The following is a 13,605-nucleotide window of genomic DNA, read 5'->3' as shown; positions in this document are numbered from 1 at the left end:
CATTTCATGACATCACTGGTTTATTTTTTGGCTTTGATGTTTTAATACCCTATACAGTATGCCTGCCCCTGAATCACATCTTTAGACCAGTCTTGTTATTTTTCTATTTGTTATTAACTGTGCATGTACATACCTAGGACCTTCTGATTATTGCAATTCGTGAGAATGAGGGTGGAGTTGGGGGTGGGGTTAATCCATACTTGTAATGTAGAGTGTCTCACTGATGGATGTGGCCAAATTATTTTTAAAACTGAGAGGGGCTTAAAGTGGGGTTCCACCCAAAAAAATAAAACTAACTGAAAAATTGTAAAAAAAAAAAAACAAAAAAACATTTGAATATTTTTTTTTTTTTTACTTACCTCTAAATGCCTGTTGCTAGGTGGTCCCTCGTAGTCTGCCCCTTCCTTTGCCTGGGCTGGTGACATCACTTCCCCCCAGGCACAGGAAGGGCTCAGCTCTGCTCCCTCCCTCCTGTCAATCATCTGGGACCCATTACAGGTCCCAGGTGATTGAGCGGCCAATCACGGCGCGCGGCGCCGCTCGCGCATGCGCAGTGGGTGCCAGGCTGTGAAGCCACAGCCCGGCGCCCACAGTTGAAATGCCGGCGCCGACGAGCGGAGGGGGGGGGGGACGAGCGGGGCTTCGATCCCCCGCATCGCTGGACCCAGGGACAGGTAAGTGTCCAATTAAAAGTCAGCAGCTGCAGTATTTGTAGCTGCTGACTTTTAATTTTTTTTTTTTTTTAATGGAGCCCCTGGGTGGAACTCCTCTTTAAATGCTAGGTCCAGAGTCTACAATAAAGTACAAAAAACTATACAAATTTATAAATATAAAAAATACACAAGCTAGGCTATATATGTTTATAGGCTATAGGCAAGATTCATCCACTCCTACCCTAATAACACCAAGAACTACTCTGTTTTTACCAAAATGGTCATATGATTCTTCCTCCAGTATCTCCTGCCATTCTACTTCAACTAAATATCCCTGGTAGTAGCAGTAATTGTGGGGAAACTGGCTCCCCAGGTAGTGGTGGCACAGATGCAGTTCAGGTCACTCCTCACATTTCTTCTCTGGATGCAGGTATAGGGTGCAGATCCTCAAGATGCTCCAGGCCAGAACCAACTGGGAACTATGTGGGAGCCTGAGAGGCTCATCCTGCAGGATCTGCTCAATATTCCCCTCTGGGGGATCCAAGATATCACTAAACCTATTTATCTCCAGCCGACCACTATGTTAGCGAAGCAGCTTGGTCAGATAATCTGTGATTGCATTGAATGTTTATAAACATGCTGTGATGGCCACAATGAGTGAAATAGCTGTGGTCTTGCAGTTCAGAGTATGTACTTATTCATTGTAATGTGTAACCAATCAGACATTCTGGAACTGCAGCCAATCATTGAAAGTCTGACACTGTAATATGACATTATCAGCACTTCCCAGATGGCTGCAGTATCAAGATGCCTGACTGGCTACACATTGAAAGTACATTCCAGTGGCGGCTAGTGTTTTTTTTGTCTGCCGGTCAACCAGCACTTACCCCATCAGCGGCGGGGATCAGCAGGCACATCGGGGATTTGCGGGCACATCAGGCAGGGGATCAGGCTGCGGCGGGCATCTGACAGCATCTCCTGTGTCTTCTTCTCTTCTGAGATCATGGTGGCTTCCGCTGTGCGTCTCCTTCCCTCCTCTTAGGCATCCAATAGGATCGGCTGACCTTTCAGCCAAACTTGAAACTATTATCTGTACCGTGCTTCCTGATTGGTGGAGAGGCGATTCAGTGTTAGAAAAGCTTTTCTAACACACCTGGGTGGGCTCTGAGCACAATGCTCTGCGCTCTGAGTCCACCCTATTTTGAAGCTTATGGCTTTAATCAGGTGCTTCAAAACAATACCCACCGCTGCTGTAATTTAGGCACCCAGCGTCCTGAAGGGGGCTGGACGCATGAATAGGGGGTGACTGCGGTGGCCGTGGATAGATTCATGCTATGCATGAATCTTTCCATTAACCATATAGGGGGGTGGTGTGGATAGAGGGGGCGGCACCCGTGTGCCCTTAATGGATGGACCGTCCCTGGTACAATCTCTGAAATGTGGGGCCACAACTTTTTCACTTACTGCTGCCACTGCATTTATTCTGGTAATGACCTGGCAACCGCATAAAAATTCTGGCCTTGGTGGTAAGCTCACTGGTATGGGCATAATTTTGACACATGATTTTTTAGAAATAGGTTTAAACCTTTCCCATCCACCCGCCATGGCCCTTTAACTGGGTCTTAAAACTGTGAGTGGGATGGATTTTCGGATCATGTAACCACTGTGATTGGCGTTCACAGCAGTCACATGATTGGGAGCCTGTCCTGGTGGAAGCCTGTCCTGGGAGCTGTCATCTAAGGGGCTCTCAGCACAGAAACCTCAGCTGCCATGGGCACATATGTGCACTGTGTGGGAAATAGAGCCCACCCTCCTTGCTGCTGCACATATGTGTTACATGGTCAGCAAGAGGTTAAAGAGAAAGTGCTGCTTCCTGCCTTACACTGCAGTGCTCTGTATTGGCAGAGCTAAGTAAAAGCCACACCCCTTGGCACAGGAAAGGGGAGGGGCTATGTCTAGTCTGTTACACCTAGTCTACCTATTAGACTGCATAGTCATATTTAGACCCTCTGCACAACCACTGAAATCTAGAGCAGTGGTCTCCAAACTGTGGCCCGGGGGCCAGATGTGGTCCTTTGCTCCTTTTTATCTGGCCCTTGGGGCATTTTCATCCACTGATACCAACAATGGGACTTAATTCCCCCACTGACACCAATGAACAAACAGAATTCCATCCAATTACACCAACAATGGGGCACAATTCCTCCCAGTGACACAAAAGATAGGACACAGTTCCTCCCAATGACTCCAACTATGGGGACCAATGACACCAATGATAGGGCACAATTCCTCCCACCTACAACAACAATGGGACGCTATTCCTCCCACTGACCCCAAAGATGGTGCATTGTTTATTTCCACTGATGTCAGGAGCCTTTCAACTTCCAATAGCCACAGTCTGGCCCCCCTTAAGTCTGAAAGACAGTAAACTGGCCCTTTGTTTAGAAAGTTTGGAGCTCCTGATCTAGAGTAAGACTAAAACAATAGAGGTTGTTAGCACAAAGTGACTGCATATTTATTTCTGTGACTTTAATTGGGCTTTAATAAACCTTTAACTGGTCTCTTGCTTGGACAAAACAAACGTACTTGTTATGAACAGACTGCAGACATCAGTGCCGGACAACAAGCTAAACAAAACTAAACATATCCATTAATGGCAATCAGATAACCCTGCAGGACACAGGCCAACCTCACAATGACAGGACTGCTAGTCCTTCCTGTTTTGCTAACTTTGATAATTAGCAGTGTGCCTCTCATTTCAGGGGATCGAATCCTGCAGCTCTTGGAATGTCGTCGTTCTGAAAAGGAAGCCGTCCTGTTTGTCAAACTTCGCAGGCAGAGAGCTCGTCAGTCAAGGGAAAGTGAACGATGACCTTAGCGCAGGGGAGGCCATACGGAACAACCTGTCATTTACTGGCCAAGAGGCCCTTTCTGCACTTAGTGTACATTAGCAAACCCTCTACATAGACTAAAGAGGAACTCCAAGCAATCTGCTAAAGATACAGCTGAAATGTGTATGTCTTTACCTGTTTTCAGCCAAGTTATCAGTATTTCTGTACAGTCAGTCTTGCAATTCCACATATTTTCCATGCTGCACAGCTAGAACGAAAACTATTCCTGTATTCCAGCTGATTCCTGATGTAAGTTTTGCTTTCTGGATCTCTTCTTTGCTGAATGGACAAAATTGAAGGTGCCATCCAATAACAGACTCCTGGCAGGTGAACAGCCGGACTGGTGTGTCTGGGGCCCACCGGAGGAAGTGAGGAGGGTCCATCATGTGGCAGATTATTAGTAGAGATTACTTTGACTGGGCATGGTTAAAGTGGTATTGTTTAACAGCTGAAGCTTAATCTATATATACAAACATAGGACCAGAAAAGTTTTCATTCAGTTTTTCAGGAGCAGGAAATCTGACCCAACCCACACTTCACTGCTATGATATATACAGTATGTTTCACAAAATTACAGAGACTGTTACCATATTACATATAACTGTCAGAAATTGCTCCTATAAACCAAAACCGCTCTCAGAGACTGTTCACATGGAACAAAGTTCTGTCAGAGACCGCTTGTATAAACCAAAACCTCTCTCGGAGACTGTTCAAGTGGAGCAAAATCCTGTCAGAGACTCTTCGCATGAAAAAAAACTCCTGTCAGAGACTGCTCACATGGAACACAATCCTGTCAGAGACTGCTCAAATGGAACACAATCCTTTCAGAGACCGCTTACATGGAACACAATCCTGTCAGAGACCACCTTAAACTAAAACCACTCTCGGAGACAACTCACATGGACCAAAATCCTGTCAGAGACCACTTGTATAATGCTGCGTACACACGACCGAACTTTCCATCAGAATAGACTCCAACGGTCTTTCCGCTGAAACGGACTTGCCTACACACGATCACACCAAAGTCCGATCGTTTAGAACGCGATGATGTACGATGGGACTAGAAAAAGGAAGTTCAATAGCCAGTAGCCAATATCTGCCCTTGCGTCATTTTTGGTCCGTCGGAATAGCATACAGACGAGCGGTTTTCCCAATAGGAACTGATTCCGTCGGAAAGATTTGAAACATGTTCTAATTATAGGTTCGTCAGAATTTTAGAAGGAAAAAGTCAGATGAAGCCCACACACGATCGGAATGTCCGATGGAATGATTCTGTCGGACCTTTTCTGCCGGAAAGTCTAGTCGTGTGTACGCGGCATAAGGCAAAAACACTCTCAAATACCACTTGCGTAAACCAAAACCTCTCTCAGAAACTGCTCGCATGGAAAAAATCCAGTCAGAGACCACTCACATCGAACAGAATCCAGTCAGACACCACTCACATGAAACAGAATTCTGTCAGAGATTGCTTGTATAAACCAAAACCACTCAGAGAAACTGCTCACATGGACCAAAATCCTGTCAGATTCCGCTTCTATAAACCAAAACCACTCTGAGACCACTCATGTAAACCAGAACTTCTATGAGAAATTGCTTGCATGGAAAAAAATCAGTCAAAAACTGCTCACATGGAACAAAATCCAGTCAGACTGCTCACATGGTATGAAATCCTGTCAGAGACCGCGTGCATAAACCAAAACCTGTCTCAGAAATTGCTTGCATGGAAAACAGTCAGTCAGAGACTGCTCACGTGGAACAAAATCCTGCCAGAGACTGCACACATGTTCAACATTGTTGTCTACTGACAGAAAATGTTTAGTAGACAGAACAATGTACACTTAGGTAAAAAGTCAATAGTATATATATATATATATATATATATATATATATATATATATATATAGGCCCAAGCTTCTCCCTGCACCAGAGTATAGGTAGGTTAAATTGCTGTACATATCGGACCTCCCAACTGAATTTGAAAAAGAGGGACAGCAAGGAGAAGAGTTATGTGGCTCGTGTGTATTTAGCTGCTTTCTTGGAGTTACGCTTCCCTTCCTCCTATGCAGCACCACACTGGCTACTACTATCGGATTCGACTATAAAATTGTCTGGACAGTAAAAACATTGTACATGTTCAACACATGCCTTAAAATGTAAGAAATGTCAAAGGCAAAGATTTATACTTTATACAGCTTGCAGTTTATACAAAAAGTCAAATATATTCCATTTTTATTGTATCTGTACAAGAATGACTTGGATTAATAAAATATATATTAAAAATGAAAGAGAAACTTTTACAGCGGTCCTATGTAAAGCTATGCAGAGCAAAGTAAAATAGGCATTTGTTAAGGACTAACTTTACTTTTGTTGAGAAAAAAACATTCCCCTCTCTATGATCTATGTACATTACAGGGATTTTACCAATTGTGCAGATTCCTGACTTTTGTTATTCTGAAGAAACAGCTGTCAGTTTTTCTGTGTCCATGTGCAAAGTGAATGTGAATGGGAGTGGTTATATAATTATCAGTCAACTGCTGTACCTGCAGGGTTCTGATGAGGAGAGTGGCAGTATCTGCATACCTTTAGATGTGGCTAAACCCTTTGGGAGAAACATATAACTAAATGTTTGTTGCAGAGGATGCCCAAAATCTGATTTGTATTTTTCTGCAAACTTCTGGGAAAATCAGCAAGCCAATCACAAAGGCCAAAAATGACATTTCTAGGGGGCATTCCCAGACATCCCAACCTGCAAAAACTAATTTCAGGGAGGTGGCAAACTCATTTCAGGGAGGTGGCTATTTTTATTTTTTTTGCTTTTTGGGGGGAGGGGGTTGGAGTAGTGGACAGTGTTGGTAGGGCAGGGGAGAGTGGTGTCAGTAGTTTATTTATTTTTTTTATATTATTTTTTACAATATTTTTTAAAAATATTTTTTGGGGGGGCTTTGGTGAGATGTCAGGGGTCTAAACAGACTCTGACATCTCCCCTTTAAGACAGACAAAGGGACTGAGGACAGAGATTCCCCAGTCCCTTTCTCAGCACTAAAGATGAATGAACAAGAGTCAGAGGCTCTTGTTCATTCATAAACACAGTTTACTCTGCTCAGTAATCACAGGAGCGAACTCGCTCACTGTGTCCAATTACTAGTTCCCCCCACAACCGGCCAGAGAGGAGAGGAGGGGAGCTGGCTGTGGGGGACGAGGGGGGCTGGAGGAGAACATGGGGGGGGGACGGAGAAGGACATGGAGGGGGCCAGAGGAGAACAGGGGGGGTGGAGAAGGACCTGGAGGGGGCCAGGGGAGGAGCACACAGAGCGACTGGGAATGATCGGTGTGGCAGGAGTTACAGCTGTGAACACCGATCTCCCTGTAAAGCTTTTTAGCTGACAGCCGCGGGAGGGAGAGAAGGAGAAGCGGCTGTCAGCTAAAAATCGATACAAAGGAGATCGGTGTTCACAGCTGTTCCCCGCCGCACCGATCATTCCCGGGAGTACGCAAGACGATTACCGGTGTGCGGGAGCTGCCACAGAAATGCGGGATTCTCCCACACCTCGTGGGGCTCTTGAGATGTCTGCATTCCTCACACCATCTGTGTACAGAACGCCTTCAGGTAGCCATATTCTATTGCATTTTACAGAAAATTGCAATGCTGCAGATTGAAAAGGAAAGATAATTTTGAATAACACTCAATTACAATATGACTTGTGTAGCAATATTATTTTTTTTTTTATTTGCAAAACTTTTTGCCCACAAAGTGGAGCCACCTTTTCTTCAGTCCCGTGCTACTCCAGGAGTGAAGTTAAATACCCAACACTTTCAGGTATGGGTAAGCATATGACTCTGTCCAATATGACAGTGCTGGTGCCTCATGCTTGGCCCACACTGTTACATGGGGGCAGAAAAGAAGTCAGTAGCCCTGTGTAAGTTCCAACAAATCTGTTGGCATGTGGGTTAGTGTCTCCTTATGACCGGAGGTCATCTTACCGAGACCCCACAACGGTAGGTAGTGTCATTCCTAATCTTTCCGCTGGCTGACCACCATGTCCCAGCACTGACTTGGAGACATTTGAGAGTAGTGGTTAATGTTTCATACTCTGAATGGTCTAGGGTTGCCAGTGGTGTACTCCAAGGTTCAGTGTTGGAACCCTTACTTTTTAATATATTTATAAATGATATAGGGTCTGGAATTAAAAGTACCATTTCAGTCTTTGCAGATGACACCAAGCTATGCAGTGGAATAACGTCCTTACAGGATGCCTCCAACTTACAAGCCAACCTCAATGCACTGTTTAATTCGGCAACTGTGTGGCAAATGAGGTTTAATGTTGATAAATGTAAAGTGATGCACTTGGGAATAGAATATGCATGCATCATACATAGTAGGGAGAGTACAACTGGGGAAGCAATAGTGGAGAAGGATCTAGGTGTTCTGGTAGATCATACGCTTAATAATAGCATGCAATGCCAAGCTGCGGTTTTCAAAGTGAGCAAAATCCTTTCTTATATTAAAAGAGGTATGGACTCCAGAGAGCGAGATATAATTTTGCTCCTGTACAAATCATTAGTAAGACCTCATCTGGAATATGAAGTTTAGTTTTGGGCACCAGTTCACAAAAAAGGATATCAGGGAACTGGAGAAAGTGCAGAGAAGGTCAATCAAACTGATAAGAGGCAAGGAGGAGCTCAGCTATGAGAAAACATTAGAGGAATTGAATTTATTCTCTCTTGAGAAGAGGAGATTAAGGGGAGATATGATTGACATGTAAAAAAACATATTGGGTCCATATAGTGAACTTGTTGTTGAGTTATTTACTGTAAGGTCATCACAGAAAAAAAGGTGGCACAATTTACGTCTGGAGGAAAAGGGATTTAATCTCCAAATACGGAAAGGTTTCTTCTCAGAAAGAGCTGTGAAAATGTGGAATAGACTCCCTCAAGAGCTGGTCCTGTCCAGCTCAGTAGATTGCTTTAAAAAAGGCCTGGATTCTTTCCTAAATGTACATAATATAACTGGGTACTAACTTTTATAGGTAACGTTGATCCAGAGAATATCCGATTGCCTCTTGGGGGATCAGGAAGGATTGAGCAAATTGGTTCATGCTTTGCTGTGTTTTTTGCCTTCCTCTGGATCAACTGTGGGTAAAGGACTGTGTATATAGGATTGTATCAATTTTTTCATTTTTTTTTTTTATTGGTTGAACTAGATGGACATTTCAGGAGAGACAGTGCAGAACTCCAATCCTCCTAGTAGCCATGACATAAACAGGTCCATGTACACATTGCCCTAGGGCCAGGATAAGAGCCACTCCAGTACACTTGCAAGGCCTTGCTACTCAGTGGTTACAGGCCAGGTCCCTGGAACTAGCCTCATACCAAGGTTGAGGACCATATTACAGTAGTGCTCAGTGATTCATATAAGTGTACAAGACAATAGACTCCAAAAAATTATTCAAATTCATACACTAAAAACACAGTAAAATACAGAATCTAAAGTACTAAGTAGTCAAAGAGATAAGTGATGAACTTTCCATGTGCAATAGGTGCAAATAGTCCAATATAGGATAGCATCCAGACCGTAAAGTAAACATATATATTCAAACAAGTGCTGGTGAATACAGAGTGAAGTGCTGGATTCCAACTGGCATTCTGTGTTGTGATGATGTGAATAAGTGATCTTTTTCTTCAGTGCGGTCACACCTAAGGGTGCAGTGGCTCCTTACCTTACCGCTGTAAGGTAACAGCATAAAGATAACCAAGGGTAATCCGGATTTTCGGGATCCTGCAGTGGGTCTCCCTAAGTGTGTTTTTATGGATGGCGGTCTATACAGAGCCTGATATCCTGGTGAATGCTTCTCATTTATATGTGTCTCCTCCACACAGGCTAACAGCGATGGAGATCCTCTCAGGTGGACACATCAACAATGGAGAAAAGAGAACGGGGGACCCCAATAGTGAAGTATATAAAAACTAGAAATGTATTTGCTTCAGCCAAAGTAAGTTACTCACATAAAAGTAGTACCTTACTTTGGCCTGTGTGAAGGAGACGCATATAAATGAAAAGCATTCACCAGGATATCAGGCTCCATATAGACCGCCATCCATAAAAAAAAAACTTAGGGAGACCCACTGCAGGATCCCGGAAATCCGTATTACCCTTGGTTATCTTTATGCTGTTCAATTGGTGGATCCACAAGCCTGAATGACACTTAGCCATACGGTGAACATGTCCACCTTTTCCGGTAAGCGTATTTGCTCCTTCCATTCTTCCTGTGGATTTTCAACACATGAAGACCACTCATGCAATTTAAGTGTACCTATTACACACGCTCTTCCTCTTTGGCACCAGAAGTATTATGTTGCTTAGGTTGATGAACTTTCATTTGGTTATGGACATTATTTTTAGCCAATGAGGTTTACCCCTCCCACTTTTTTCAATGTGGTTGTTATTTTTTATCACGTTGAAGGATTAGTTGTCACATATATGTCACTAATATATACTGTGTTAGTTAACTCCTGAATTTTTGTTTAGCGCTGCGTTTATTTATTTTTTCATCTTTATGCTGTTACCTTACAGCGGTAAGGTAAGGAGCCACTGCACCCTTAGGTGTAACCACACTGAAGAAAAAGATCACTTATTCACATCATCACAACACAGAATGCCAGTTGGAATCCAGCACTTCACACTGTATTCACCGCACTTCTTTGAAGATATATGTTTACTTTGAACTTTGTGTCACTAGCACTTTATCCTGTTCAGGCTAGCGTAGGTCTGGATGCTATCCTATATTGGACTATTTGCACCTATTGCACATGGGAAGTTCATTACTTCTCTTTGACTACTTAGCTCTTTAGATTCTGTATTTTACTGTGTTTTTAGTGAATGAATTTGAATAATTTTTTGGAGTCTAATATCTTGTACATTTAGCACTTTATATGAATCACTGAACACTACTGTAATATGGTCCTCAACCCTGGCATGAGGCTAGTCCCAGGGACCTGGCCTGTAACCACTGAGTAGCAAGGCCTTGCAAGTGTACTGGAGTGCCTCTTATCCTGGCCCTAGGGCAATGTGTACATGGACCTGTTTATGTCAGGGCTAGTAGGAGGATTGGAGTTCTGCACTCTCTCCTGAAATGTTACATAGGTAGTCCAGTTGAAAAATGACACAAGTCCATCTAGTTCAACCAATAAAAGGGGAAAAAAATGATACAATCCTATATACACATTACTTTACCCACAGTTGATCCAGAGAAAGGCAAAAAAAAAACACAGCAAAAAATGATCCAATTTGCTCCATCCTTCCTGATCCCCCAAGAGGCAATCGGATATTCTCTGGATAAACTTTACCTATAAAAGTTAGTCAGTTATATTATGTACATTTAGGAAAGAATCCAGGCCTTTTTAAAGCAATCTACTGAGCTGGACAGGGCCAGCTCTTGAGGGAGTCTATTCCACATTTTCACAGCTCTTACTGTGAAGAAATCTTTCCGTATTTGGAGATTAAATCCCTTTTCCTCCAGACGTAAAGAGTGCCCCCTTTTTTTCTGTGATGACCTTACAGTGAATAACTCAACAACAAGTTCACTATATGGACCCCATATGTTTTTTTACATGTCGATCATATCTCCCCTTAATCTCCTCTTCTCAAGAGAGAATAAATTCAGTTCCTCTAATGTTTTCTCATAGCTGAGCTCCTCCTTGCCTCTTATCAGTTTGATTGACCTTCTCTGCACTTTCTCCAGTTCCCCGATATCCTTTTTGTGAACTGGTGCCCAAAACTGAACTTCATATTCCAGATGAGGTCTTACTAATGATTTGTACAGGAGCAAAATGGTATCTCTCTCTCTGGAGTCCATACCTCTTTCAATGCAAGAAAGGATTTTGCTCACTTTGGAAACCGCAGCTTAGCATTGCATGCTATTTTTAAGCGTATGATCTACCAGAACACCTAGATCCTTCTCCACCATTGCTTCCCCAGTTGTACCCCCCCTACTATGTATGATGCATGCATATTCTATTCCCAAGTGCATTACTTTACATTTATCAACATTAAACCTCATTTGCCACACAGTTGCCCAATTAAACAGTGCATTGAGGTCGGCTTGTAAGTTGGAGGCATCCTGTAAGGATGTTATTCCACTGCATAGCTTGGTGTCATCTGCAAAGACTGAAATCATACTTTTAATTCCAGACCCTATATCATTTATAAATATATTAAAAAGTAAGGGTTCCAACACTGAACCTTGGGGTACACCACTAGCAACCCTAGGCCATTCAGAGTATGAAACATTAACCACTACTCTGAAATATCTCCAAATCAGTGCTGGGACATGGTGGTCAGCTAGCGGAAAGAGTAGGAATGACACTACCTACCTTTGTGGGTTCTCGATAAGATGACCTCTGGTCATAAGGAGGTACTAACCCACATGCCAACAGATTTGTTGGAACTTACACAGGGCTATTGAATTCTTTTCTGCCCCCATGTAACAGTGTGGGCCAAGCATGAGGCACCAGCACTGTCATATTGGAGAGAGTCATATGCTTACCCATACCTGAAAGTGTTGGGTATTTAACTTCACTCCTGGGGTAACACGGGACTGAACAAAAGGTGGCTCCACTTTGTAGGCAAAAAGTTTTGTAAATAAAAAAAATAACAATATTGCTACACAAGTCATATTGTAATTGAATGTTATTCAAAATTATCTTTCCTTTTCAATCTGCAGCATTGCAATTTTCTGTAAAATGCAATAGAATATGGCTACCTGAAGGCTTTCTGTACACAGATGGTGTACGGAATGCAGACATCTCAAGCCTCCCACGAGGTGCTGGAGAATCCCGCATTTCTGCGGCAGCTCCCGCACACCGGCAAGCCCCTCGCAAACTCCCGGGAATGATCGGTGCGGCGGAGAACAGCTGTGAACACCGATCTCCTTTGTATCAATTTTTAGCTGACAGCCACTTCTCCTTCTCTCCCTCCCGCGGCTGTCAGCTAAAAAGCTATACAGGGAGATCGGTGTTCACAGCTGTCCCTCCTGCTGCACCGATCATTCCCAGCTGCTCTGTGTGCTCCTCCCCTGGCCCCCTCCATGTCCTTCCCCACTCCCCCTGTTCTCCTCTCTCTGGCCCCCTCCATGTCCTTCTCCGCCCCCCCCCCATTCTCCTCTGGCCCCCTCCGGCCCCCCTTGTCCCCCACAGCCGGCTCCCCTCCTCTCCTCTCCCGCCTGTTGCGGGGGGAACTAGTAATTGAACACAGTGAGCGAGTTCGCTCCTGTGATTACTGAGCAGAGTAAACTGTGTTTACTCTACTCAGTTTATGAATGAACAGGAGCCTCTGTCTTCTGTTCATTTATCTTTAGTGCTGAGAAAGGGACTGAGGAATCTCTGTCCTCAGTCCCTTTGTCTGTCTCAAAGGGGAGATGTCAGGGGTCTGTTTAGACCCCTGACATCTCACCAAAGCCCCCCAGAAAATATTTTAAAAAATACTGTAAAAAAATTCTAAAATATAAAAAAGTGTAAAAAAAGAAACTACTTTAGTACACTTAGCACTGTATATGAATCACTGAGCACTTTATTTGTTTTCTATTACTTGGAGCGCAGCACCATATATTGATTTTTTATTATATTTCCTTCTGGCTATTGTTTGACCCAATCGGTGCTTGCCTCAACCAAGCACCATATTTATTTATTACAGTTTAGGCAGCACGGGAATATTCATTTCATTCATATTACAGTAGTACAGTCAGTCAGAGGCATGCATCTCTGACCACATGCACCACCCCACCATCTGGACCTTCCATCAACTGGCCACCATCACTCCCATCCCGAGCCGGCTGCTCCTCCTTCTCTCATTATTTTCACAGTACTGTTTAAACAGGGCTAGGCCCACAAAGTTCACTCAGTTTCTCAGGAGACACAAAAACCAGGCAAATAGTGCATTTTCATAGCTGGCTTTCAAAAGTAGAGATAACAATTTCAATAAACTGCTGAAATTAAAAAATAATGGCAAAAGAAATGCTTAACAAGTCCTGGTTGTTTGCAGTATAAACATTAGGGGGTACTGCGGT

At 43.4% G+C, this 13,605-nt stretch overlaps 1 protein-coding gene across 3 annotated transcripts in view; it reads left to right on the top strand.

Annotated features, from left to right (window-relative positions):
- The window catches only part of UNC13D (unc-13 homolog D), a 235,702-nt gene extending 231,331 nt beyond the window's left edge, over positions 1 to 4,371 (top strand). For all 3 annotated transcript variants that reach the window (XM_073608142.1, XM_073608143.1, XM_073608140.1), the window contains one exon: positions 3,416 to 4,371. In XM_073608142.1, coding sequence (XP_073464243.1) covers positions 3,416 to 3,525 — 110 coding nt within the window. In that variant the 3' untranslated portion in view covers positions 3,526 to 4,371. The remainder of the gene's footprint in view (positions 1 to 3,415) is intronic.
- The last annotated feature ends 9,234 nt before the right edge of the window (positions 4,372 to 13,605 follow it).

The sequence above is a fragment of the Aquarana catesbeiana genome, linkage group LG12, assembly GCF_042186555.1.
Source record: "Aquarana catesbeiana isolate 2022-GZ linkage group LG12, ASM4218655v1, whole genome shotgun sequence".
Lineage (NCBI taxonomy): Eukaryota > Metazoa > Chordata > Amphibia > Anura > Ranidae > Aquarana > Aquarana catesbeiana.
The sequence above is the reverse complement of the archived record's forward strand: the minus strand, read 5'-3'. Positions and strand labels throughout refer to the sequence as shown.